The 27,779-nt window shown below is 45.2% G+C and overlaps 1 protein-coding gene across 1 annotated transcript in view; it reads left to right on the forward strand.

Moving 5' to 3' along the window:
• Nucleotides 1-27,779, forward strand: part of LOC143283047 (RING finger protein 17-like) — a 127,438-nt gene that overhangs the window by 88,960 nt on the left and 10,699 nt on the right. Inside the window, exons 23-37 of the mRNA XM_076589052.1 lie at nt 1,202-1,377; nt 1,846-1,905; nt 4,458-4,521; nt 6,725-6,839; nt 8,209-8,260; nt 12,306-12,709; nt 13,265-13,412; nt 15,327-15,542; nt 16,643-16,797; nt 17,695-17,978; nt 18,314-18,480; nt 20,385-20,507; nt 22,857-22,943; nt 24,906-25,058; nt 27,144-27,230. Of these exons, the coding sequence (XP_076445167.1) occupies nt 1,202-1,377; nt 1,846-1,905; nt 4,458-4,521; nt 6,725-6,839; nt 8,209-8,260; nt 12,306-12,709; nt 13,265-13,412; nt 15,327-15,542; nt 16,643-16,797; nt 17,695-17,978; nt 18,314-18,480; nt 20,385-20,507; nt 22,857-22,943; nt 24,906-25,058; nt 27,144-27,230 (2,291 nt within the window). The remainder of the gene's footprint in view (nt 1-1,201; nt 1,378-1,845; nt 1,906-4,457; nt 4,522-6,724; nt 6,840-8,208; nt 8,261-12,305; nt 12,710-13,264; nt 13,413-15,326; nt 15,543-16,642; nt 16,798-17,694; nt 17,979-18,313; nt 18,481-20,384; nt 20,508-22,856; nt 22,944-24,905; nt 25,059-27,143; nt 27,231-27,779) is intronic.

Consider the following 27,779-nt stretch of genomic DNA (forward strand, 5'->3'; position numbering starts at 1 on the left):
CTGGGCTCTCTGATGCACAAGCCTCTTGTATTTAAAACATGGGCAGCCTGCTCATCACTTTCAATAAAATTCAGAAACCATAATCTCTGATAGTTACTGCTTGTGGGAGGTCATCCCAATTGCTTCCCCTACCACCCCTCCCTCTTGGGTTTTTTTTTTTTCTTTTGCGGTTGTACACTCTTTTTCACTCAGCAGTCCACTATTCTGATCTCATTCCAATCTTGTGCTCAGCCCTGAAATGGCGCTTTTCTGGTCAGCTGAGCTATAAATAGCACTGTTTGATTTTGGTTTATATTATGTGCACAATCCTGAACTCTCTTCTTGAAAGAAAAAGGAATGGTCATTGTGAAATGGGACCCAGTACACCATCACATCGTTAATCACATCTTCCTCACTGCTTGCAGATGCATTCACTTCTCCAGCCCTAAATTCTCTAGTAACATTTCGCATTCTGAACACTGACTCCTTCGTTCAAAAAATAACAAAAATCTCAAACTGACAAAGGCACTTTCAGTTTTCTACTAGCCAAAAAAATGGGTGGGCGCTGTAGTATAGCGACGCGCTCTCCCTGGGGAGAGCAGCCCGAATTTCACACAGAGAGATCTGTTGTGATAAAAAGAAATACAAAACACAACTGTTGTTTCCTGCCTTCCAAAAATTCTTGCTGCTGAAAAATTGAGTCGTGCACAAGGTTTATGTGCCTTTTTTTTTCTTTTTTTTTTTTTTAATGTTCTACAGGATTGACAGTGTATTTAGCCCTGATATGGCCCAGTGTGGCTGGCTGGGCTATAAGCAAACAAATAGGTTTATACAAACAAATGAATGTATAAATAAATAACAAAATGCGTGGCTGAACCCCAGCTGGCAACAGTGTGACTGATGGGCATGATACTGAGCGTGGTCAAGTTCCACAGTGACGGGCAGTGTGTGTGTGAGGTGTTGGTGTGTTTGTGATGTTGATGGTATATGTATGTGTGATGATGTGTGTGTTTGATGGTGATGGTGAATGTTTGCCTGACAGTGATGATTATTTGTGTGTGTGATGGTGATGATGTATGTGTGTTACGATGATGGTGTGTGTGTGAGTGATGGTGATGATGTGAGTGATGATGATGTATGTGTGTATGATGGTGATGATGTTTGTGTGTGAGTGAAGATGATGCAGGTGTGTGTGATGATGATGAGGTGTGTGGTGTGACAGGCATGCTGTGCATGGCCAAGTACCACAGTGACGGGCGGTGGTACAGGGCACGGGTCACAGGGCTGCCAGGGGCTGGCAAGGTGCAGGTCCACTTTGTCGACTTTGGCAACACAGAGATTGTCGACCACAAGGACCTCCGCAAGATCCTACAGGACCACATCAAACTTCCACAGCAGGTCCAGGCTTTAGGGTGATCTGTGGGCTGATGTGAAGGAGTGTGGGTGGGTGGATGGGCATCTAGTGATGGGGGACAGAGTGTCAGTGATCTGGACTTTGTCATAAGGGTAAGATCACTGTGTTCCCAGAGGTGTATTTCCACTTTCCAGATAACTGAAGATCCTTTCACAAGTGTTCATAGTTTTTTTTTGTATAGAAACAGATGCCTTGCTAATGAGTGTGCCTGCTTTTTCCAATGACTTGACTATAAAGCAATTTGAGGATGTGGGAAACTGGTGGCAGGCATCTGGAGAAGTGACAGATTCCATGGTTTTGAAGTCAGTGCCTGGTTTTAAAGCAATGACAGTGAAGTAAGAGTTGCCAGCATGTTACTGTGCATGTGGTGATGTATGTGTGTGATGATGATGATGTGTGTGAAGGATTTGTGTGTGTTGATGATGATGATTATGTGTGTGTGATGGTTTCAGGCCATACAGTGTTCACTGGTGGACGTGGAGCCTGCACAGGGGAGCCAGTGGTCAGATGAGGCGAGTGTCTTTGTCGTTCTGCATATCCGCACTCAGAAACACACAAAATGCATCCGCACGCACTCACGCCTCTCCTTTCAGACAGGGCGTAACAATTGAGTGCTAGAAAAATACAATATTTATTTTCCCCTCTTAAAACAAATTGGAGCAAAATATGATTATTGAAACTATAAACCACAATTAATACACACACACTCCATTTGTATGACACTACCCTTTCATCCTTCCACTTTCAGTTGTCTTCCTGAAGTCATATCAGCTATAAAAAAAAAAATATATGGTTACTCCTGAACTCCATCAGGTTTACAAAAAGCCATAGCCAGCGATGCCAAATATGAATAAGCCCATATCTATCTTGATGGCTTAATGTTCATTAAGTCCTGGCAATCTCCTTAAGCTGTTTCTTTTGACCCACACTACCACAGTGTGGTCATGGTAGCCGAGTTCTGACTACAAAGTCCGTACACAACCTCCCAATGTCGGAGTGGATATCCTTCTGGGTAGGCGCCAGATCGCCCCACCCATGGAAACATGGCTAGGGCCCAGGAAGCCCTATCTTCCTGCCCGCCATGGGTAGATCCCCTTTGGTGTGCCTGTCAACACACACGGAGGCCTGATAAGAAAAGAGAAGAAAGAGTAATAAAAGTTGTTGGTTACTTACCAAGTCTTGGCTTGAGATGTCACACACCTGAAACTACAGGAGTTAAAAAGTGCAGTTCTTTTCAGTTTCTTTTATTCTGTTCTTCTGCTTTTTCTTTTCCTTTTTTCTGTCTTTTTTCCGACTTTTTTTTTTCCCCTTCTTTTCTTTTTAAAGTACACAAGCCTTTAACCATTTACAACACAGAAAAATTGAACCACCTGGGTTTTCCTCCACCAGCCTATACTGGAGCATCTCCGTTCACGCCAGAATAACGTCAGGTCCACACACACAAGCACTGTTGCACCCTTGTTTTATGTTTGTGCAATGAGTGAATGCCACCCTGGTTTAAACTGGTTCAACCCATCCTTTCACATCCGAAGGGGACAAAATAAAATTACTCACTCTACACCAGGTACGCCAATCACAAAACCAGAAAAACACGTGCTTGTTCACAGTTCATGTACACACCAATATCTTCCCTTCTTGATACATACATACATGTGCATACTTATTTATACAAGTGCACATGACGGTCTTCTTCATCAGTCACGCTAGTGTGCATGCTCGTGTGGGTGTGCACAAGTTTGCTGAATGTGGCCCATATTTATTATTTCATTTAGTTCACTTTTGTGTGTGTATATATATATATATATATACACATATGATATATGATACCATATGATAGTCAGTCGTGTCTGACTATGACCATCAGAACAGCAGAGGAGGCAACTGCTGTTCCGACTATTTGGGCAAGAATTTGATTATAGTGGAGAGTGTCTTGCCCAAGTACATCCCCACTCTCTTGGCCAAGAGGGTTTTAGGACAGGCGGCTTTGGGATGGTTCCCAAAGGCCAACTAACCCACAAGGCTGCAGCACTAAGAGCCAGTGCAATTTTGCCTTCTAGTTTGAGAGTCATAGTCCTTCACAAAAGACTGAAATGAAATGAAATGAAATTATGGTGCTTAGAGCCTCGCCGACCACTAAGGCCATCTCAAGGCTCACAAAAGACTAAGCTGTAAATGGTTTCCCATTGACTGGAGAAACCACTGATAATACAGCTCTCACTTTACTGTTGGCCCAGATGTAAACTTATGGCACTCTGTGATATAAGCCGAGTTCACTTACCATAGGTGCATCTTTCATTGTCATTCTATCCACATGTGTTTACTTGTTTCTTTATTTTATTTCAGTTCAGTGTAATATGGTGTAGCATATATGGACCATTCCACATGCTTTGACACGTCCTTGAAACTGAAATTTCATCAGTCCACAAATCAGTCAGAAGTCTTTGTATTCATCAGATAAAGAAGTCATTTGTTTACACATTTGCACAAACAAAAGCTGCCTCAAAAGACTGAGCTTTGTAATATCATGTGGAATCCATGTGTTGATCAATATTTTTTTGTTCTGCCTTGTTATTTTGCTGTTGAATGGGCAAATGTTCAAAGCAGTATTATATCTTCACTTCCAAATCCATAAATTGTAGTTGACTATAAACCTTTGAATAACAATTTTTGTGGAAAGAAAGAGAAAGAAGAAGAAACGAAAGAGGTTGCATAATTCCTTAGCAGGGCAAAAATACATTGATGACGAAAGTTCAGCTGCAAAGAAGATTTGAAAGACTTTCATTTCTGAAAAACAGAGTTCTGTGTGTGCATGAGTGTCCATGCTTCATTGACCATTTCTGTGTGTGAGGAGGTTGTTCATGCAGACACGTGTATGTCTGATGTTAGTGTGTGTGTATGTGAGGTCACCTGGTCTGTATTTGAGCAAAAACAGAGGGAGGGTGTGTATGTGTGTGTTATGGGTGAGAACGAGAGGTGTTTGCACGTTTACGCATGTGCACATGCCTGTGAGCTGGTGCAGTGTGGATGCTGACATGTAAAACGATTCCTGTTGTGTGTGTTACAGGCATTGTCGTGGTTCAGAACATCCACAGAACACCAGTTTTCACAGATACGGGTGGTAGGGCACAGTAAGTCACTGCCTCTCTTCGTTCTTCTCTCTCTTCTTCCCTGTCTCTTTCTTATTCAGACACATTTTCTTGGCACAGACAGCACATGTTCTCTCTTTCCTTGTCTGCTTATTTCAGTCTGCTTAAACACACAGCTTATGCTCTCTCTCTCTTTCCTTCTCTCTTTATTTCAGTTTGATCTTCATTTTATTTCTGTACTTTTTATGCACCATGAAGGTGGTGGTGGTGGTGTCAGGGGATGAAGATAAGGTGGTGGTGTTGTCATGAGGTGACAGAGATAAGATGGTGGTGTTGTCATCATGTGACAGAGATAGTGGTGGTGGTTTCATCAGGGAACAAAGATAAGGTGGCGGTGTTGTGGTCAGGTGAAGAGATAAGGTAGTGGTGGAGTTATCACAAGACAAAGATAAAGTGATGGTGTTGTCGTCAGAGGACAAAGGTAAGATGGTGGTGTTGTGGTCAGGTGACAAAGATAAGGTGGTGGTGGTGTTGTCAAGGGACAGAGATGAGGTGGTGGTGGTGTTGTCAGGGGACAAAGATAAGGTGGTGATGTTGTCAGGTGACAAAGGTGGTGATGTTGTCAGGTGACAAAAGATAAGGTGGTGTTGTCAGGTGACAAAGATAAGGTGGTGGTGTCAGGTGACAAAGATAAGGTGGTGATGTCAGGTGACAAAGATAAGGTGATGGTGTTGTCAGGTGTTGTCAGGTGACAAAGATAGGTGGTGGTGTTGTCAGGTGACAAAGATAAGGTGGTGGTGTTGTCAGGTGACAAAGATAAGGTGGTGGTGTTGTCAGGTGACAAAAGATAAGGTGGTGGTGTTGTCAGGTGACAAAGATAAGGTGGTGTTGTCAGGTGACAAAGATAAGGTGGTGATGTTGTCAGGTGACAAAGATAAGGTGGTGGTGTTGTCAGGTGACAAAGATAAGGTGGTGATGTTGTCAGGGGACATAGATAAGGTGGTGATGTCAGGTGACAAAGATAAGGTGGTGGTGGTGTCAGGTGACAAAGATAAGGTGGTGGTGGTGTCAGGTGACAAAGATAAGGTGTTGGTGGTGTCAGGTGACAAAGTGGTGGTGGTGTTGTCAGGTGACAAAGATAAGGTGGTGGTGGTGTCAGGTGACAAAGATAAGGTGGTGGTGTTGTCAGGTGACAAAGGTAAGGTGGTGATGTTGTCAGGTGACAAAGATAAGGTGGTGGTGGTGTCAGGTGACAAAGATAAGGTGTTGGTGTGGTCAGGTGACAAAGATAAGGTGGTGGTGGTGTCAGGTGACAAAGATAAGGTGGTGGTGGTGTTGTCAGGTGACAAAGATAAGGTGGTGGTGTGGTCAGGTGACAAAGATAAGGTGGTGGTGATGTCAGGTGACAAAGATAAGGTGTTGGTGTGGTCAGGTGACAAAGATAAGGTGGTGGTGGTGTCAGGTGACAAAGATAAGGTGTTGGTGTGGTCAGGTGACAAAGATAAGGTGGTGGTGATGTTGTCAGGTGACAAAGATAAGGTGGTGGTGTTGTCAGGTGACAAAGATAAGGTGGTGATGTTGTCAGGGGACATAGATAAGGTTGTGATGTCAGGTGACAAAGATAAGGTGGTGGTGGTGTCAGGTGACAAAGATAAGGTGGTGGTGTTGTCAGGTGACAAAGATAAGGTGGTGATGTTGTCAGGAGACAAAAGATAAGGTGGTGGTGTTGTCAGGTGACAAAAGATAAGGTGGTGGTGTTGTCAGGTGACAAAGATAAGGTGGTGTTGTCAGGAGACAAAAGATAAGGTGGTGGTGTTGTCAGGTGACAAAAATAAGATGGTGGTGGTGTCAGGTGACAAAGATAAGGTGTTGGTGTTGTCAGGTGACAAAAATAAGATGGTGGTGGTGTCAGGTGACAAAGATAAGGTGTTGGTGTTGTCAGGTGACAAAGATAAGGTGGTGGTGTTGTCAGGTGACAAAGATAAGGTGGTGGTGTGGTCAGGTGACAGAGATAAGGTGGTGGTGTTGTCAGGTGACAAAGATAAGGTGGTGGTGTGGTCAGGTGACAGAGATAAGGTGGTGGTGTTGTCAGGTGACAGAGATAAGGTTGTGATGTTGTCAGGTGACAAAGATAAGGTGGTGGTGTGGTCAGGTGACAGAGATAAGGTGGTGGTGATGTTGTCAGGTGACAAAGATAAGGTGGTGGTGTTGTCAGGTGACAGAGATAAGGTGGTGATGTTGTCAGGTGACAGGGCCAACCAGATGAGAGGTGTGCTGTACATCATCTCTCAGCTCAACCAGCTGTCCTGTGTCAACGTTGACCTGGTGAAGCACGGCTGGGCCACCAGCACCGGACCCTGGTCAGTCTGTGTCCACATACACACTGCCCACCCCCTCTGCCTGTCTGTCTGTCTGTCTGCATGGCTTTCTAGTCACCATGTTGTGGTACCTGCAGTGTTCATGGAATGTGTGTGGGTGAGGTGAACGTTGCATGTATGTGTATTTTGTATCTGTGGCATGCCATAGTGTGTGTATGTAAATATCTATGTTTGGAAATGTGTCTACCTGACCTATTTTTTTCTTCAATTTTTTTTTTCTTTTTTTAGTAACTACTCACAGAGGTGTGATACTAGTGTCATTCACGTTGAACAATGACCAGAAACAGTACCAGTAGTCATACCCACTGTCTCAACAAACAAATGGAAATAGTTACCTTTACCTAAAGCATGTCCTGCAACATTTCACATTTAGATTTCAAGTGACCAAGGGTGCAGGACAACATAGAAAAATCTATTACAATTACACAACCACATATTGTACTTTTTTTCTTTCTTTTTAACAAAAGCCAAGGCTGAACTAATGCAATGTACAAGACCAGTTTTTCACATATTTTCCTCTTTTTTTTTTCTGTAGATACCTTTTTTTTTTTCATTTTGTTTCTGTACGCTATCTCTTTCAAAAGTAAATTTAAATTAGGTTTCACTTTATAAGCGGATATTTGCCTGACCTGAAATGTGGTTGAGTCCTTCAGTAGTATTGGGGAGGGTGAGTCTCAGTTTCAGTTTCAGTAGCTCAAGGAGGCGTCACTGCGTTCGGACAAAACCATATACGCTACACCACATCTGCCAAGCAGATGCCTGACCAGCAGCATAACCCAACGCGTTTAGTCAGGCCTTGAGAAAAAAAAAGGTGAATAAATAATAGATAAGCTTACATAAATAAATAAATAATAATTATAATATAGAAAAAGGTAGTAGAAATAATAATAATAATAATAAAATAATAATAATTAATAAATAAATAAGACAACAATGATGATAAATAAGCCATAATGACAGCAGTGTATAAATGTGGTGACTGGCTGCTGTGCTGGAGTGCTGACAGTGGTGTATAAATGTGGTGTCTGTGTTGTGCTGGAGTGCTGACAGGGGTGTATAAATGTGGTGTCTGTGCTGTGCTGGAGTGCTGACAGGGGTGTATAAATGTGGTGACTGGCTGCTGTGCTGGAGTGCTGACAGGGGTGTATAAATGTGGTGTCTGTGCTGTGCTGGAGTGCTGACAGGGGTGTATAAATGTGGTGACTGGCTGCTGTGCTGGAGTGCTGACAGGGGTGTATAAATGTGGTGACTGGCTGCTGTGCTGGAGTGCAGACAGGGGTGTATAAATGTGGTGACTGGCTGTTGTGCTGGAGTGCTGACAGCGGTGTATAAATGTGGTGACTGGCTGCAGGTCCCAGAAGGAATGGTTCGAGGGCATCACTCTGGAGCCTGACCCAGCCACTGTGAGTCCTTTTCTTCCCTGGGCTCTTATGTCCTTGTCTGTCACTACTCATCACAGGGGTGGGGGGTGTGGGGGTCTAGTGTTTGATGTTGACTGCTGGCATGTTTATCACTGGGGGGGAGTGGGAGGAGGTCTAGCATTTGATTTTAACTGTTGACATGTCTGTCACTGGAAGATGTGTGTGGTGGAGGTGTGTGTGGGGGGGGGGGGGGTGGGGGGGGGGTCCATTTAGTGTTTGATGTATTTTGTACTGTATTTCTCTTTTTTTTTTTTTGTCACAGCAGATTCCAATGTGTGAAATTCGGGCTGCTCTCCCCAGGGAGAGCGCGTCGCTACACTGACAGCGCCACCCATTTTTTTGTATTTTTTCCTGCATGCAGTTGTATTTGTTTTTCCTATCGAAGTGGACTTTTTCAACAGTATTTTGCCAGGGACAACCCTTTTGTTGCCGTGGGTTATTGTTTTTTTTATGTGCATTAAGTGCATGCTGCACACGGGACATTGGTTTATCTGAATGACTAGCGTCCAGACCACCACTCAAGGTCTAGTGGAGGGGGAGAAAATACTGGCAGCTGAGCCGAGATTCGAACCAGCGCGCTCAGATTATCTCGCTTCCTAGGCAGACACGTTACCTCTACTGTAGACATCTCTGTCATAGGGGGAAGGTGAGGGGGGGCAGGGAAGGGGTCTTAGTGTTTGATGTTGACTGTAGACTTGTCTGTCACAGAGAAGGGCGGTCATAGTGTTTGATGTTGAATGTAGACATGTCTGTCACAGAGAAGGGGGGTCCTAGTGTTTGATGTTGAATGTAGACATGTCTGTCACGGAGAAGGGCGGTTCTAGTGTTTGATGTTGAATGTAGACATGTCTGTCACAGAGAAGGGGGGTCCTAGTGTTTGATGTTGACTGTAGACATGTCTGTCACAAAGAAGGGCGGTCCTAGTGTTTGATGTTGAATGTAGACATGTCTGTCACAAAGAAGGGGGGTCCAAGTGTTTGATGTTGAATGTGGACATGTCTGTCACAGAGAAGGGTGGTCTTAGTGTTTGATGTTGACTGTAGACATGTCACAGAGAAGGGGGGTCCTAGTGTTTGATGTTGACTGTAGACATGTCTGTCACAGAGAAGGGCGGTCCTAGTGTTTGATGTTGACTGTAGACATGTCTGTCACAGAGAAGGGCGGTCCTAGTGTTTGATGTTGAATGTAGACATGTCTGTCACAGAGGTCATAGTGTTTGATGTTGACTGTAGACATGTCTGTCACAGAGAAGGGCGGTCCTAGTGTTTGATGTTGACTGTAGACATGTCTGTCACAGAGAAGGGCGGTCCTAGTGTTTGATGTTGAATGTAGACATGTCTGTCACAGAGGTCATAGTGTTTGATGTTGACTGTAGACATGTCTGTCACGGAGAAGGGCGGTCCTGGTGTTTGATGTTGACTGTAGACATGTCTGTCACGGAGAAGGGCGGTCCTGGTGTTTGATGTTGAATGTAGACATGTCTGTCACAGAGGTCATAGTGTTTGATGTTGAATGTAGACATGTCTGTCACAGAGAAGGGCGGTCCTAGTGTTTGATGTTGAATGTAGACATGTCTGTCACAGAGGTCATAGTGTTTGATGTTGCCTGTCAACATGTCTGTCACAGAGAAGGGGGGTCCTAGTGTTTGATGTTGAATGTAGACATGTCTGTCACAGAAAAGGGCGGTCCTAGTGTTTGATGTTGAATGTAGACATGTCTGTCACAGAGAAGGGCGGTCCTAGTGTTTGATGTTGAATGTAGACATGTCTGTCACAGAGAAGGGCGGTCCTAGTGTTTGATGTTGAATGTAGACATGTCTGTCACAGAGGTCATAGTGTTTGATGTTGCCTGTCAGCATGTCTGTCACAGAGAAGGGCGGTCCTAGTGTTTGATGTTGAATGTAGACATGTCTGTCACAGAGAAGGGGGGTCCTAGTGTTTGATGTTGAATGTAGACATGTCTGTCACGGAGAAGGGCGGTTCTAGTGTTTGATGTTGACTGTAGACATGTCTGTCACAGAGAAGGGGGGTCCTAGTGTTTGATGTTGAATGTAGACATGTCTGTCACAGAGAAGGGGGGTCCTAGTGTTTGATGTTGACTGTAGACATGTCTGTCACAGAGAAAGGCGGTCCTAGTGTTTGATGTTGAATGTAGACATGTCTGTCACAGAGAAGGGGGGTCCTAGTGTTTGATGTTGAATGTAGACATGTCTGTCACAGAGAAGGGGGGTCCTAGTGTTTGATGTTGAATGTAGACATGTCACGGAGAAGGGGGGGTCCTAGTGTTTGATGTTGACTGTAGACATGTCTGTCACAGAGAAGGGGGGTCCTAGTGTTTGATGTTGACTGTAGACATGTCACGGAGAAGGGGGGTCCTAGTGTTTGATGTTGACTGTAGACATGTCTGTCACAGAGAAGGGCGGTCCTAGTGTTTGATGTTGAATGTAGACATGTCACGGAGAAGGGCGGTCCTAGTGTTTGATGTTGAATGTAGACATGTCTGTCACAGAGAAGGGCGGTCCTAGTGTTTGATGTTGAATGTAGACATGTCACGGAGAAGGGCGGTCCTAGTGTTTGATGTTGAATGTAGACATGTCTGTCACAGAGAAGGGCGGTCCTAGTGTTTGATGTTGAATGTAGACATGTCTGTCACAGAGAAGGGCGGTCCTAGTGTTTGATGTTGAATGTAGACATGTCTGTCACAGAGAAGGGGGGTCCTAGTGTTTGATGTTGAATGTAGACATGTCTGTCACAGAGAAGGGCGGTCCTAGTGTTTGATGTTGAATGTAGACATGTCTGTCACAGAGAAGGGCGGTCCTAGTGCTTGATGTTGAATGTAGACATGTCTGTCACAGAGAAGGGTGTCCTAGTGTTTGATGTTGATTGTAGACATGTCACAGAGAAGGGCGGTCCTAGTGTTTGATGTTGACTGTAGACCTGTCTGTCACAGAGAAGGGGCGTCCTAGTGTTTAATGTTGACTGTAGACATGTCACAGAGAAGGGGGGTCCTAGTGTTTGATGTTGACTGTAGACACGTCTGTCACAGAGAAGAGGGGTCCTAGTGTTTGATGTTGACTGTAGACATGTCTGTCACAGAGAAGGGCGGTCCTAGTGTTTGATGTTGAATGTAGACATGTCTGTCACAGAGAAGGGGGGTCCTAGTGTTTGATGTTGACTGTAGACATGTCACGGAGAAGGGGGGGTCCTAGTGTTTGATGTTGACTGTAGACATGTCACGGAGAAGGGCGGTCCTAGTGTTTGATGTTGACTGTAGACATGTCACGGAGAGGCAGTCCTAGTGTTTGATGTTGAATGTAGACATGTCTGTCACAGAGAAGGGGGGTCCTAGTGTTTGATGTTGAATGTAGACATGTCACGGAGAAGGGGGGGTCCTAGTGTTTGATGTTGAATGTAGACATGTCTGTCACAGAGAAGGGCGGTCCTAGTGTTTGATGTTGAATGTAGACATGTCACTGAGAAGGGGCGGTCCTAGTGTTTGATGTTGAATGTAGACATGTCACGGAGAAGGGGGGGTCCTAGTGTTTGATGTTGACTGTAGACATGTCCTTCACTGTGGGTGGGGTCCTGGTGATATTGTTGACATGTCTGCCATGGGGGGGTGGAGAAAGGGGCCCCGGGGAATATGTGTTGTTGAATGCAGATACATCTTGCCTTGCCCTGCATCCTGGCACTGGAATCTGCTGGCACAAATTTCTCTCTCCTTTTCTGTGTATGTATTTTGTCTGTGTCTCTCTGTATTTTATGTGTTTCTCTCCCTCTGTTTCTTCTCTGGCTTTCAGTGTATCTGTGTGTGTGTCTCAAACATGTAATGAACACACGCACGCACGCACGCACGCACGCACACACACACACACACACACACACACACACACACACACACTCACACTCACCCGCACACACTCACAAACAAACACACACACACACACACACTGATGAGAGCCACTGACTGTTTGATAAGCAGTCCCCCCCCCCCCAATCTGAGTGGTTCGTTCAATGCTCCTCCACAGATGCCATCCTCCTCCTCGTCCAGCTCTTCACCCTCCACCCACTACCACAGCGCTCCCCCCTCCATCTGCCCTGGCAGCGCCCAGCGGTTGTCCCCAAGACACCCCACCTCCTCCCCCCCCTCCTCCACCCCGCCACACAAGTTGCGCCCTTCGCCCAAGAAGGGGGACAAGGCGGGCTCCCCTTCCCCACGGAGCGGCGCCCAGCGGAGGATCACGTTGAAAAACCTACACAAAAGTCCTGAGCGGCCAGGGACAGGGGCTGGGGCAGGGGTGGGGGGAGCGCAGGGGATGGAGGAGGGGGCGGGCTCGGTGAGCAGTGTGGGGGTGGAGGTGGTGATCACGGGGTACCGGACCCCTGCCCATTTCTTCATCCAGCTGCAGGAGAAGCAGGCCGACCTGACGAGGTCAGTCAGTGGGTGCCCCCATCTCTCTCTTTCACTTTCTTTCACTGTTTTGGTTCTCTCTGTCTCTCTCCCCCATCTTTCCCCTCCTTTTCTCTGCCCATCTCTTCACTTTGATACCTCTCCCTCTCTCTGCTTTTCTGCCTTCTCTAATTTTATCTCTCTCTCACTCTGTCTTTCTGTCTTCCTCTATCTCTCTTCCTCTATCTCTCTTCCTCCCTCTTTCTTCTCTCTCTCTCTCTCTGCCCCCTTTATTCCTTTTATTCCCTCTCTGTCTGCCCCTATGCCTGTGTCTCTCCTATCCTTATTTTCTCTTTCTCTTTCCTCTTGTCTTTCAAACATTCTTGATTCAGTTTTTGCTGTGGTGAACATAGATATGTGTGCGTCTGTGCTCCGGTATGAATGCACACTCATATACGCAGACACACATGCATACACACATCTCTCTCTTTCTCACTCTCTCTCTCTCACACACACACGCACACGCACACACACACACACACACACACACACACACACTGCAAGACAGTGACACAGAGATATACATGACTGCCCCAGACTGATGACAGAGCTGGCAGCGCATGAAACGGAGGCTCCACCTGAGCGAGCGTGGAAAGCTGGGGAGTTCTGCGTGGCCAAGTACAGCCAGGATGACCGCTGGTACCGCGCCAAAATCACCACTGTGCTGGAGGACGGCAGCTATGTGGTGAGGAGCTGGTGCTTCTTCCTCCCTGTCTCTCTCTTTCTCTCTCTCTCACCCTATCTCTCTCTCACTCTGTGTCTGTCTCTCTCTCTCTTTCACCCTATCTCTCTCTCTGTCTCTTTCTCTCCCTCTCTCTTGTCTTATCCCTTAGTTTATTTTGCTTCAATTCTGTTTTTCCTTTCTGTTCCATTTTATCTGCTTTGCACCATTTTTGTTCTGATTTGTACCTACTATGTCACTAGAGCTTTACAGCTAATGACATTAAACATTTCAGTGTTCTGTTCAGTGTTCTCTCTCTCTCTCTCTCTCTCTCTACTACAATATGATCTGTAATGTACTACAATATGATTTGATACCTAATTATGTTTATGTATGCGTATCCATACATATCTGTATGTACATGTAGACATATGCATGCATGTGGGTATATGTGCAAATATGTATATGCATAAGGGTGTGTGTGTTTGGGGATGAGTGTGTGCATATGTGTGTGGGTGGGTGGGTGTGAGTGTGTGACACTGTTCCCTTCATTATATTTTTTATGATGATGATGGTCCGTTGATTAGTATTATAATTATCATTAGTAGTAGTAGTGGTAGTGGTAGTATTTACTATTGTTATTATTGTTGTGTCTTATTGTTACTGTTTTTGTTGTCACAAAGGACAGATTGGAAGACTAGGCAATGCCTAAAATCTTTATCCTTGAGTAATAAAGTTTTTGAATCTTGAATCTTGAATCTCTGTCCATGTCTTAGGAAAGAACGGTAAAGTGGGTCATCCTTATCTTCCATAGGATGCAACTCCACGTTCAGTTGTGTGTATTACCCTTTTTTATTTCCTTCTTCCCCTCCACCTCCACACCCCCCACTCCTCCCACCATATAGGCAGCCCCACTCCATTTCCAGGGACGTCCTTGCTGGGTGTGTTGTTGTTTTCTTACTTCACCAAACACTGACTACCCGTCTCAAGTGATGAAGCTGAGCCAAAGCCATCGGATGCACTTTTACACTGAACACTTGTTGAGAGCACCAGTGTTCTGATTCGTTTGCTAAAACAGGAAAGGACATGGCTTTATTCTTTATCTGTGGTGTCTGCTGTATGTATGCTGATGTGACTGCAGGTCTGTGTGTTCCTAACAATTTAAAATGTTCCAAATAAATTTCCAAATTTTACCTTCAAAGAGTAGAGAGGTTGGCATCCCTGCAGTCAGTAGTCTGAGGCGTGTCCATGTTGCCATGAAGCTTGCTTACTTACTTACTGAGGCCCTTCGCTCCCTGTGGAGCATTGGCCATCAGTGACATTTCTCCACCAAACTCAACTCTGGCCTGTCCTTTCTGTATCCCTCCAGCTGGATCCCAGCCTCTTTAGCTCTGCTTCAGTGTCCCGCCTCCAGCTGCTCTAGGGCTGTCCTCTCTTCCTTCTCCCCTGGGGGTTCCAGGTCAGGGCCTGGCGTGTTGTGCTGGATGGCGATTGACAGTTTCCTCAAGGTTGCCATGGAGGTTGGCTGGTCATTAATTTATCGTCTGTTCACTAAAGTAGGTATGTTTATGAGAACGTACTCAAACTGTATACAGTTGAAATGAAATGAAATTATGGTGCTTAGAGCCTCGCCGACCACTAAGGCCATCTCAAGGCTATCGCCGCGTTAATAACTACTACAAGGATAAGAAAAACAAACAATTAAAACGAGTCACCACTTCAAACTTTCCACTCCAAAGTTAAAAAAAACTTCCATAGTTTAAAACCTTCAAATCTGGTTAAAAATGTTCACTTCTTTTAAGAAGTCCATCAGCGCCCACGGAGGGACATCACGAAACTGTATACAGTTACATAATTATATGTGATGAGAAATAGAAATTTAGAATGGCCATGCAAGTGAGATCAATGGTGTGTGTGTGTATGTGTGTGATCATGCAGGTGAGCCTGATGGACTACGGCTACACCGACACGGTGCCTGGCAGTTGGCTGCGGGTGCTGAAGAAGGGCGAGGGGCAGAAGGAGTGCTTTGCGGAGAGGTGTCACCTGGTGAACCTGGCTCCAGCAGGCTCCATGGACGTCAGTCGCTGGTCCTCCACAGCCGTCACCTTCATGGCCGATGAGATCAAGGCCAAGAGACTCTTCGTCAAACTGGAGGTACCTACCTACCTACCTACCTACTGCAGGCAATGAGGAGTTAGAGAGGGTTTTTTTTTTATTTGTTTGTTGTTTTGTGTCAAACTGTAGGTACCTATTGCATGCATGAATAAGGAGTTGGAGGGTTTCTTTTTATTTGTTTGTTGTTTTGTGTATGTGTTCAGGGGTTGTTTGTTTTTTGTTTTGTATACAAATTGTTTGGTTTTGTGTGTTTTTTTATGTATTCTCGATTGCATGAAAATCCACTGAGCATATATTTTCTTTTTTTTCTTTTTCTTTTTTTTTCTTTTTTTTTTTTTTTTTTTACAGCAGTCAGAGGCTGGAGTTTCTCATATGTTTGGGTCAGTGCCACAGCATTTGAGGAAGGTCTTGAATGAAATCTTTATGGCGTTTCTGGGCACTGTGGGAGTGCTTTCCTGAAGATAGCTAGTAGGTAGTCTTTTAGGGAGGTGGTCGTCAGTCATGCGGACATGTCCGGTGGGTCTTTTAGGAAGGTGGTCGTCAGTCTTCCAGACATGTCTGGTGGGTCTTTCAGGAAGGTGGTCGTCAGTCATGCGGACATGTCCGGTGGGTCTTTTAGGAAGGTGGTCGTCAGTCTTCCAGACATGTCTGGTGGGTCTTTCAGGAAGGTGGTCGTCAGTCATGCGGACATGTCCGGTGGGTCTTTCAGGAAGGTGGTCGTCAGTCATGCGGACATGTCCGGTGGGTCTTTCAGGAAGGTGGTCGTCAGTCATGCGGACATGTCCGGTGGGTCTTTCAGGAAGGTGGTCGTCAGTCATGCGGACATGTCCGGTGGGTCTTTCAGGAAGGTGGTCGTCAGTCATGCGGACATGTCCGGTGGGTCTTTCAGGAAGGTGGTCGTCAGTCATGCGGACATGTCCGGTGGGTCTTTCAGGAAGGTGGTCGTCAGTCATGCGGACATGTCCGGTGGGTCTTTCAGGAAGGTGGTCGTCAGTCATGCGGACATGTCCGGTGGGTCTTTCAGGAAGGTGGTCGTCAGTCACGCAGACAAGATGTCTGTCTGACCGGAGCTGTGACCTCATCAGTAATACATGTACGCTTCCCATCCCAGATTTTCTGAAGGATCTCTGTGCATACAGGGCAACAGAACGGAGGACCTGGGCCTGCCAGTGGACATCCTGATAGAGCGGCTGATCCCAGAGACGGCGCTGGACCCAGTGAGACACGAATACCTGTCCCTGGTGTCCCGCATACAGGACCAGGGCCTGGCCATCCCTCGCAGGAAACCCTCCAGGTTGGTGAGATTGTATCACCCCCCAAAACGCAGTATGGCTGCCTACATGGCAGGGGTAAAAACAGTTATACATATAAAAGGCCACTCATGTACATACGAGTGAATGGTGGGAGTTGCAGCCCACAAACAAAGAAGAAGTGAGAAAGGTTCCACTGCCTCAGCTGTCACTGTGAAGTGAAAACAGATCTGATCTTTGCATTACATTGTATTGCGTTGTATTACATTTTGTCACAGTAGATATCTCTGTATGAGATTCTGGCTGCTCTCCCCAGGGAGACTGTGCCTCTACATTGCAGCACCACCTCTTTTTCTTCCTTCTTTTTTCTAACTACAAGTGTATGTGTATTCCTCTCAAAGTGGATTTTTCTACAGAATTTTGCCTGTGACAACCGTTTTATTATTGTGGGTTCTTTTACATGTGTTAAACTAATGCCACTCATGGTACCTTGGTTTATCATCTCATCCGAATGACAGTGTCCAGACCACCACTCCAGGTCTAGTGGAGGGGGAAGAAATACTGTGAGTTTGGGATTCAAACCTGCGCGCTTAGATTTTCTTGCTCCCTGGGCATATGCATTACCACTGTTTTATAGAAGTACATGCACTTTGAAATTCAACTGTGGCAAGAAACAGTGAGAACACAACCAAATCATGGATGTGTGTGAAAAATGTTTAACAAACTTGCTGACCAACACTATGGGTGTCTGTATCTCTTTGGCCTGGTTGATGCCAGGATTTGTGTAAAAGAGAACAGCCTTGTCAGGTAATCCCAAGCCTAAATGAACGCCCCCATTATAGCATTGTCATCACCCCCCGCATCATTCTTCATTGTCCAAAATATTGAAAACATAAAGTACCAAATTGTGGGGCACCAAAATGCGCAGAACTGTGTTGCAGCAACCAAGGCTCGGACCCAGAGTCCACACAGTCGCCGCACAGAGAAGCCCAGGGGTCTGACCTGTTCCACACCAGGATGACTGTGTCGCCGGTTACCAGTGCTTCAGCTGACAACACTGTGAGGGGGGAGGAGGAGGGGGGGGATATTGCGGAGGAGGTGGAGGTGATTGAGCAGCCTGAATACGATGTCCGCCCCCACCCTCCCCCGGCCTCCACCACCTTCACCATTCTGACCGTCCACGTTGACTCTGAGGGCCTCATCTATGCACACGACCATCAGGATGGTAAAGCATTCCAGGGGGTGTGGGGGGGGGGGGGGGGGGATCAAAGTGTAAAGGTTCATATAAGGTTGGTATCTGTGAGAGAATGTAAATGTTTCTGTATGGTCAGTGTCTGTGTGAGAATATAAAGGTTTATGAATGGTCAGTGCGTAAAGTTATATGTACGGTCAGTGTCTGTGAGAGTGTAAAGGTTTATGCATGGTCAGTTTAAAGGTTTATTTATAGTCACAAGGAGTGTACAGGTTTATGTTTGGTCAGTGTACAGGGTTATGTTTGGTCAGTATATAAGTGTATTGATGGTCAGTCAGTGTAAAGGTGTTATGTATGATGTCATGCAGAGGAGGAGTGCACAGCATTCATGGACCAGGTTGACCACTACGCCAAGACCCAGGCCCCCAAGGGTCAGCTGGAGGTGAGGGTCGGCCAGGTGTGTCTGGCACACTACAGCCCTGACAACGCATGGTACCGCGCCCGAGTGCTGGAGATCACTCAGAATAAAGCAAAGGTTGGCAGGAAATGGTGTGCTCTTGTAGGTCTCTGTCTGTCTGTTACTTGGGAATAATGGTTTTGGCTGAATGATTCAGCGCTTATAGCTTTTAGAGGCGTTTGATTGGCTGAGAGCAGACAGGGGCAAGACGGCTCGTCTTTTCACTGTTAGCCGCGCGAAATTTGGCCAAGCAGAGCAAACCGATAGGCCTAGTTTGCATCAGTTTGACATGGTAAGTATATGTAACACCAAACATGGAGTATAATACAAACTCCTCCTTCTGGCTGTATCAAACAATGTGAACTATGGTGCATGTAGATGTGTTTTATGCAGACATCCACCCGTATTTTAGATGTGTTGTAATAGTCCATTATGTTTGCTCACTTGGATGGACCAACCTGCATCTTTTTGATGGGATGATGTTCTTATTGGAATTCTTCTATTTTTAGAGCAATTAGAGCAAAATCATTTGATTAGCGGCTGTATGAATAAATTTGTTATTAAATGTTGTTAGTTGGGTAATAAACAGTAATGAGAAATAAATCATCATCAGTTTAGAGTTGTTTCGTAGCAGTCAGTGTCACAAATGGAACGGGGAAGAGGAAAGTAGAAGAACAAGACGTGTGCAAAACATGGTTCCTGCACTGAACGAAACATGGTAATATTTTATTTTATTTTTATATAGCGCTATAATACAAGCATAAGCAAGCTCTAAGCGCTTTACAATCTAATACCTAAAGTAAAACAAGAAAGCATATAAAAAGTAGCAGAAACATAAAACAGAATCAGTAATATTATAAAAACACAATGCATAAAAGACAAAGTAACATACCATCAATACTACAACTGTTACACTCCAACACTCACACTAACACACACACACAGACACACACATGATTAAACGGCTGAGATGACAGCAATTTTCACTTAAAATATATACATGTAAAAAGGAACATAATTGTAATCTGCATGCCACAGTTTCTGTAAAAATTGTAAAATAAAATTTTGGGTAGAAAAGATAAAAGGGGTAAAAATCGGGTCATTCTCCCTTTCGAACCACACCACCACCATCCATTCAACCCACCCCCATTCTCTCTACTCTCCCATCACACACACTCACATTACCATGGGCCTGAGACAACAACACTATTTGAGTTATGACAAGTATTTTTTTAAAGAGATAAGTTTTAAGATTTGCTTTAAAGGTAGATAGATGAGTTGTTTGTCTGAGAGCAATAGGCAGAAAATTCCAGGTTGTTGGGCTGAAGACAGAAAATGACCTCTTTCCACAGGAGTTAAGGAAGTATCGGGGAACAGTTAGCTGGGAGGAACCAAGAGATCTCAATGTTCTGTTTTGGCAAGTACAGGTTAATAAGCTCAGAAAGATATGAGGGTGTGGTATCACAATTCAGGCACTGAAAGCATAGGCAGGCAACTTTATATTCAATTCTGGCTTGAACAGGCAACCAATGAAGCATCCACAGGAGAGCATTAGCGCTCTCTCTCCTCGACTTTTTAAGGACGAGTCAAGCTGCACTATTCTGTATTTTCTGGAGCTTGCAGAGTTTATCATTGGGAAGGCCAGCTAAGAGAGAATTACAATAATCTAGGCGGGATAAAATGAAGGCAACAGCAAGTTTGTTGGCGGCATCAACAGACAGGATTTTACTAATCTTACGAAGCTGAAAGTAAAGAACTTTACACAGGTGGTTCACATGAGTTTCCATCGTGAGGGATGAATCCAGGTAAAAACCAAGATTGCGGACAGAACTAGAAAAAGAAATTTCTATGCCAGAACAAATGATAGACGTTGTATTTATCTGCTTGAACTTATTTTTATTACCAGTCAACATGAGTTCTGTTTTGTCGTCAGCTAATGGTGTACACACTATTCAACACAAGGTGTGGTGTTCTGTGTTCAGGTGAAGTACTTGGACTACGGCAACACGCAGCGTGTGGACAGGAACATGCTGAGACTGATCTCCCCTGAACTGTGTGTCCAACACCAGATGGCTTATACATTCAGACTGCACAACGTCAAACCTGTGAGGGTTGTTTGGTTTGTTTTTGTTGTACATCTCGTGTTCACTCATGCGTACAAGTGGTGTTTTTGTTGGGGGTTTTTTTTTGTTTTGTTTTTTTTTGCCTGCAAGATTATTTTACCCTGCAATGTAGGCAAGCATACCCATTTTCAGGGGTGTAAAATACTGGAAAAAAAGTCATGTCAGTACTAAGTACACTGAAACTACTGTAGCTTCTCTGTAGGAATTTATGCATGAAATTATTGCAGCTGATGCATGATAAGATCTCATTTCACTTAGAAATACGAGCAAAGGACTCACTTTGTCATTTGGTGAATACTTATGGAAATTATTACACATTTATGATATTTTATGAATATTTCAGCAAACAGGCACAGAAGCAAACAAAAAAGGAGCAGTAAGCCTCAGTGTCTTCTTCATCAGAATTTTCTTCTGAAGCATTGTACAAGTTTTCTTCATCACTAGAGGTTCACATCATTCAATACCATTGTGGCATTGCCATTTTGAAGAAGACCAGTTTCAGTTCTAAGGAGAAAAAACGACCTCACAAGAACTGTCTGACTCACTGAGTTGGGAAAGTAAGAATATTACTTTTATTAACCTTTCCTGAGCCTGTCGACATTAGTCACTGGTTATTATACACAGTATACATTTGAAGGGGGTTCAGGCACTAGCAGGTCTGCACATCTCTTGACCTTGGAGATGGGGGGGGAAAAGTCTCCACCCTTTACCTACCAGCCGCTGTGACAAGGATTTGAACGCGGGACCTCAGATTGAAAGTCCAGAGCTTTAACTACTGGGCTGTTGTGCCCGTCAGGATGAGTGAAGTAAGGGGTGTGTATACTGGACACAGTGAGGTGGAGGGTGGAAGGAAGGCAGTGTGATTGACATGAGGGGTGTGGTCACTGACAGGACACAGTGAGGTGGAGGGTGGAAGGAAGGCAGTGTGATTGACATGAGGGGTGTGGTCACTGACAGGACACAGTGAGGTGGAGGGTGGAAGGCAGGCAGTGTGATTGACATGAGGGGTGTGGTCACTGACAGGACACAGTGATGATGTGGAGGGGGGAAGGAAGGCAGTGTGATTGACATGAGGGGTGTGGTCACTGACAGGACACAGTGATGATGTGGAAGGTGGAAGGAAGGCAGTGTGATTGACATGAGGGGTGTTGTCACTGACAGGACACATTGATGATGTGGAGGGGGGAAAGCAGGCAGTGTGATTGACATGAGGGGTGTTGTCACTGACAGGACACATTGATGATGTGGAGGGGGGAAGGCAGGCAGTGTGATTGACATGAGGGGTGTGGTCACTGACAGGACACAGTGAGGTGGAGGGGGGAAGGAAGGCAGTGTGATTGACATGAGGGGTGTGGTCACTGACAGGACACAGTGATGACGTGTGGAGGGGGGAAGGAAGGCAGTGTGATTGACATGAGAGGTGTGGTCACTAACAGGACACAGTGATGATGTGGAGGGGGGAAGGCAGGCAGTGTGATTGACATGAGGGGTGTGGTCACTGACAGGACGCAGTGAGGTGGAGGGGGGAAGGAAGGCAGTGTGATTGACATGAGGGGTGTGGTCACTGACAGGACACAGTGATGATGTGGAGGGGGGAAGGCAGGCAGTGTGATTGACATGAGGGGTGTGGTCACTGACAGGACACAGTGATGATGTGGATGGGGGAAGGAAGGCATTGTGATTGACATGAGGGGTGTGGTCACTGACAGGACACAGTGATGATGTGGAGGGGGGAAGGCAGGCAGTGTGATTGACATGAGGGGTGTGGTCACTGACAGGACACAGTGATGATGTGGAGGGGGGAAGGAAGGCATTGTGATTGACATGAGGGGTGTGGTCACTGACAGGACACAGTGATGACGTGTGGAGGGGGAAGGAAGGCAGTGTGATTGACATGGGGGTGTGGTCACTGACAGGACACAGTGATGATGTGGAGGGGGGAAGGAAGGCAGTGTGATTGACATGAGGGGTGTGGTCACTGACAGGACACAGTGATGATGTGGAGGGGGGAAAGCAGGCAGTGTGATTGACATGAGGGGTGTGGTCACTGACAGGACACAGTGATGATGTGGAGGGGGGAAAGCAGGCAGTGTGATTGACATGAGGGATGTTGTGACTGACAGGACACATTCAGGTGGAGGGGGGGAGGAAGGCAGTGTGATTGACATGAGAGGTGTGGTCACTGACAGGACACAGTGATGATGTGTGGAGGGGGGAAGGAAGGCAGTGTGATTACATTACATGAGGGGTGTGGTCACTGACAGGACACATTCAGGTGGGGGGTGGGGAGGAAGGCAGTGTGATTGACATGAGGGGTGTGGTCACTGGCAGGACACAGTGGACGACAGCTGGCCCCCTGTCTGCGTGGAGTTCATGGAGAGACAGCTGGTCAACTGCAAGTGGACTGCCATCATCAAGGTACTGTGGCTCTGTGTGATATCATTGTATTTTTCTCAAGGTATTGTCTCTGTGTGTGTGTTCATTTATTGTGTTAACATTTATTATTTCATTTTGTGTATCTTCATGTAGTGTACTGCTCTCGAGATGGTGTGTGTATATGTGTGTCTCTTCATTTAGTGTACTGCTGCGTTTGAGGGTGTGTGTTTGTCTCTTCATTTAGTGTACTGCTGTGTTTGAGGGTGTGTGTTTGTCTCTTCATTTAGTGTACTGCTGTGTTTGAGGTTGTGTGTGTGTGTGTTTGTCTCTTCATTTAGTGTACTGCTGTGTTTGAGTTGTGTATGTGTTTGTCTCTTCGTTTAGTGTACTGCTCTCATCAAGGTGGTGTGTGTATATGTGTGTCTCTCCATTTAGTGTGCTCTCTTTGAGGGAGTGCGTATGTGTTTGTCTCTTCATTAAGTGTACTGCTGTCGTCGAGATAGTGTGTTTGTATATGTGTGTGTATCTTCATTTGATGTACTTCTGTCATCAAGTTATTCAGTTAGAGGAAAGGAGGGATACATCTAACAGGCAGCATAGTTCTTCCTCTCATTTCTTTTGTTCATTGTAGTGGAATATTTGTAAAATTTATGTAATGAGTTTTGTAGAATATTGTGTTTTGTAAAGCATCTGGAGCAGTTTTCTGGATATAGTGCTACGAAAGTATTCATTATCATTATCAGTGTGTGAATCTCCCTTTCTGAATTGCACATTCATGCATAGATACACATGCATGAGCATATGCACGCACAGACATGTATAATTATATGAATGCACATCCAAGCACAACACCTGTAGGTTTACCACACACAGCCATCACTTTCAGTGCATATATGTGACTGTTCATTGTAATCCTTTCACTGTTGGTTGTCACATTTGTAGTCACTCCCACTGCTCTCTCTACCACCCACCTTCTGTTTGGTTTTCTGAATAGAAACTCTCTTTTATATGTACAGTTATATCCTGTGAAATACTACAAAGAATAAAAGTAATGATAAGTATTTATATAGTGCTGAATCTTGTGCAGAGACAAATCGAAGTGCTTTCACACCAGTCATTCACACACATGCAAAACTCAAAACTTGAGAAACTAAAGACAAAGAAAAGTCAGGGGAGGGAGGCTATCCTGGTAAGAGGTGGGTTTTAAGGTCAGACTTGAAAGAGCTGAGTGAGGAGGCCTGACGAAGCGGAACAATCATATCAACAATCATTTCCTGTGAAATGGAGTACTTGAGGTCAAGTATTGCATCTCCTTCCGTTCACGCTTTGTGAGAGTGGCACTGAGCAAAGCAAAGTTTAGGCTGGTGGTGGTGACGAGAAGGTTCAGTCACCCACAGCCAGAGAACATGAAGGAGAGGTTTGCATACATGTTGGCCATCCTGTAATGCTATAGTTGTGAAAATTGACGACCATTCCTGATGTTATGGCCACAGATCTCATATTACAAAGGAAAAAAGGGGGCACTGCATTTCATGGGAGGATAAACATGATGGCGAATGGGAAGCTGCAACTTTAACAGTGTGTGTGCAAGTGCATTGCTGGTTACGGTAGATCCAAACTAAAGAGAGAGCACACTCAGTTGAAAAGATGGTTCGATGTCTCAAGCATTTTTTGTTTTAGACTGATGAAGGTGAGCATATCTCATCACACAAAAAAAACAAACAAAAAAACCCCCCACAAAATCAACACTGTCAGACCTTGAGAAAAGGATGCAATCAACAGTGGCCGTGTTAACAACAAAGAACAGAAAAGCAACACATATTTAAGTATATAGCATGTTCCTGTAAAAACCTTGAACATTTTACTGTTTGTTACTGATTTTTTTTGGTGCATCATCAGTTCATGAAAGTGACACTCTGGGGTAGGGGCATGAATGGGTGTAGGAGCGAAGTGATCCATAGCAGGAAGAGGAAGTGACAACACAGGTGGTTACCGTGGTGACAGGGAGATCGCAGCCAGGTGCCCCAGAGGGTGGAGGTGGTGGACAGTGGGGGGGAGAGCCTGGTCAGCACACTGCTGACCATGGGCGTGGTGACCAGGGAGGACGACATGGAGGACTACTATGAGCGCACCGCCGACATCACCAACATTCTGCAGGTACGGTCACTCTTTGTCGTCGTCGTCGTCGTTGTTATTGTTAATTGTGTGAAATTGAGCCTGCTGTCCCATGGGGAGAGCGCGACGCCGCAGTGCACCATCACGTGTATTTTTTGTTTTATTATCTGCAGGCTTTGCCAGGAACAAACTCCTCTATTGCTGTGGGTTTTTATACATGAGTAAAATGTATGCTGCACGCAAGACCTCAGTTTATCATCTGATATGTAAAACCAGCACCCAGGCCACCACTCAAGGCCCAGTGGAGGTCAGGTACAGGACTGAAAACTGTGGACATTCACTTGTTAGAGGCACATTATCCCCAGGCCGCTGCTCTTGGAGACTTCAGACTTTACATGAGCAATGATTGAAGGGTCAAAGAGAGAGAGCAAACGTGTGTGTGTTTGACTCAGACTTATTTGATTGTCATGGAAACAGAAAAAGGTCCACAAACACAGTGGTGTGAGTTAATGTATCCAGAGTAACGGATTTTGGCATGAAGTTTAAAGCTTTTACTTCAGAAAGAAGTAGTATTTGTAGCAGTTTTATTATTATTTCCTTTATATATTGTTTTAACTCATGGGCCGGCCTGCTCACAGAGATACCTTCTTGAAGAAAGTGTCGAGTCTGATGCAGCTGTAAGTGTTGTTTGGAAAAGAGTGACTGTCTTTAGCAAAGTGTGTTGTTTTCATCCACACTCTCTGTTACCTCTGTCGTGGAGTCAGCCTTTGCTGTCGTTTGCTATGCCAGAGGGAACGTGAACAAATCATATGAAAGAGATCACCAGTTTTTTCCAGAAAAGCAGAGTGTGATTATTGCCCCACCTTCAACAGGCACAAAAGCCAAGTGGTCACAGCACTGGACTTTTGATCCGAGGATCATGTGTTCAGATCCCAGCTGTGTCTGGTGGGTCAAGGGTGGAGATTTTTCTTATCTTCTAAGGTCAACATATGTGCAGGCCTGTTAGTGCCTGGACCCCTTTTATACATATACACATCCAGAAGATCAAATATGCGCTTTAATTAAAGATCCCATAATCAGTGACAGTGTTTTGTGGGTCAAGTGGAGTGATGGCCTAGAGGTAACGCGTCCGCCTAGGAAGCGAGAGAATCTGAGCGCGCTGGTTCGAATCACGGCTCAGCCGCCGATATTTTCTCCCCCTCCACTAGACCTTGAGTGGTGGTCTGGACGCTAGTCATTCGGATGAGACGATAAACCGAGGTCCCGTGTGCAGCATGCACTTAGCGCACGTAAAAGAACCCACGGCAACAAAAGGGTTGTTCCTGGCAAAATTATGTAGAAAAATCCACTTCGATAGGAAAAACAAATAAAACTGCACGCAGGAAAAAAAATTTTTTTTAAATTTTAAAAAAATGGGTGGCGCTGTAGTGTAGCGACGCACTCTCCAAGGGGAGAGCAGCCCGAATTTCACACAGAGAAATCTGTTGTGATAAAAAGAAATACAAATATAGAAACAAGAACATACCCGGCATGCACACCCTGAAACGGAGCATGACTGGCTGCATGATGGGGTGAAAGCCCACTTGAGATACAAGTCAGTGTGGGAGTTGCTACCCATGAACAGAACAAAACAAATTTGATTTTTTTTTTTTTTAAAGCCTCACCCTGGGACAGCCATGATGCCTACCATTCCTGGCAGCCAACAGACTGCTCTGATCTTCTTTCTCTGACAGCAGGCTTGAAAAGCAACAACACTCTGAACAGGATGCCAACAGTTGTGTCCTTTACGCTGGCTGTGTCAGCAGTCATGGTCTTGTTTTTGTGTGATTTATCATGGCTGGTTAAGTTTGTGGCCGTTGTTGTGGTTTGCGTGCAGGGTGCCTGTGTGGGATGTTCATGATGCCTGTTGAGTGTTTATTCAGTAGCTTTGTTTCTGTACGACATGGTTTGTTGCTGTCAGTGTGGTGTGAACATTGTTGCTGTGGAGCGTGTTACAGTTTCATGTGTGTGTGTTGTTTCTAAGCTTCCAGTGGGTGCTTGAAATAAACCCCTCCGCTTGCCTTGCCTTGCCCTGTGTCAGTGCAGTGTGGTGTATGTGTGTGTTGTTTTGTTGTTGTTTTCTTGCAGCACTCCAACCCCTTCTACCCCCTGAGGCCTGGGGACGCGGGCACCATGCTGACAGGACTGGTCACACACATGGAGCTCCCCAACCTGGTCAGTGCCTCACATCCATCACTCTGTAGACAACTGTCAGTGTGTGTGGGGGGGGGGGGGGGGTGTTTCTCTACATTCAAAGCTGCCATCAGAACTGTTGGCATAGTTTCTGTGCTTTTAATGTGCTGGTTACTTATTCATTTGGGTTTGTTTGGTTTTTTGGGGTTTTTTTTGTTGTTGTTGTTGTTGTTTTTTTTGTTGTTGTTTTTTCTTGGTTATTTGTTCAGAAACATTGGAACGAACCAAACTGAACAAAATTCTGTTTTAATTACTTGAAGCAGACAATAAGGTCTTTTGAATTGAACTGAATTTGAATAGAAATTTACAGCAGGTACAATGTTTGGTTCATACCAGTACAATCATTGTCTGGTTTGCCTGCTTCATCCATTCAGTCCCTTCAGCGCATACAAAACTCTGCTGCCTGACTCATCCTCAGAAAGAAAAGACCTGAGCACATCACTCCTCTTTTGCAACATCTCCACTGGCTCCCTGTCTCACACCGAATAAAGTACAAGATCAGCACTCAGTGTTATAGATGTATTCACAAAA

Source organism: Babylonia areolata, chromosome 6 (genome assembly GCF_041734735.1).
Source record: "Babylonia areolata isolate BAREFJ2019XMU chromosome 6, ASM4173473v1, whole genome shotgun sequence".
NCBI lineage: Eukaryota > Metazoa > Mollusca > Gastropoda > Neogastropoda > Buccinidae > Babylonia > Babylonia areolata.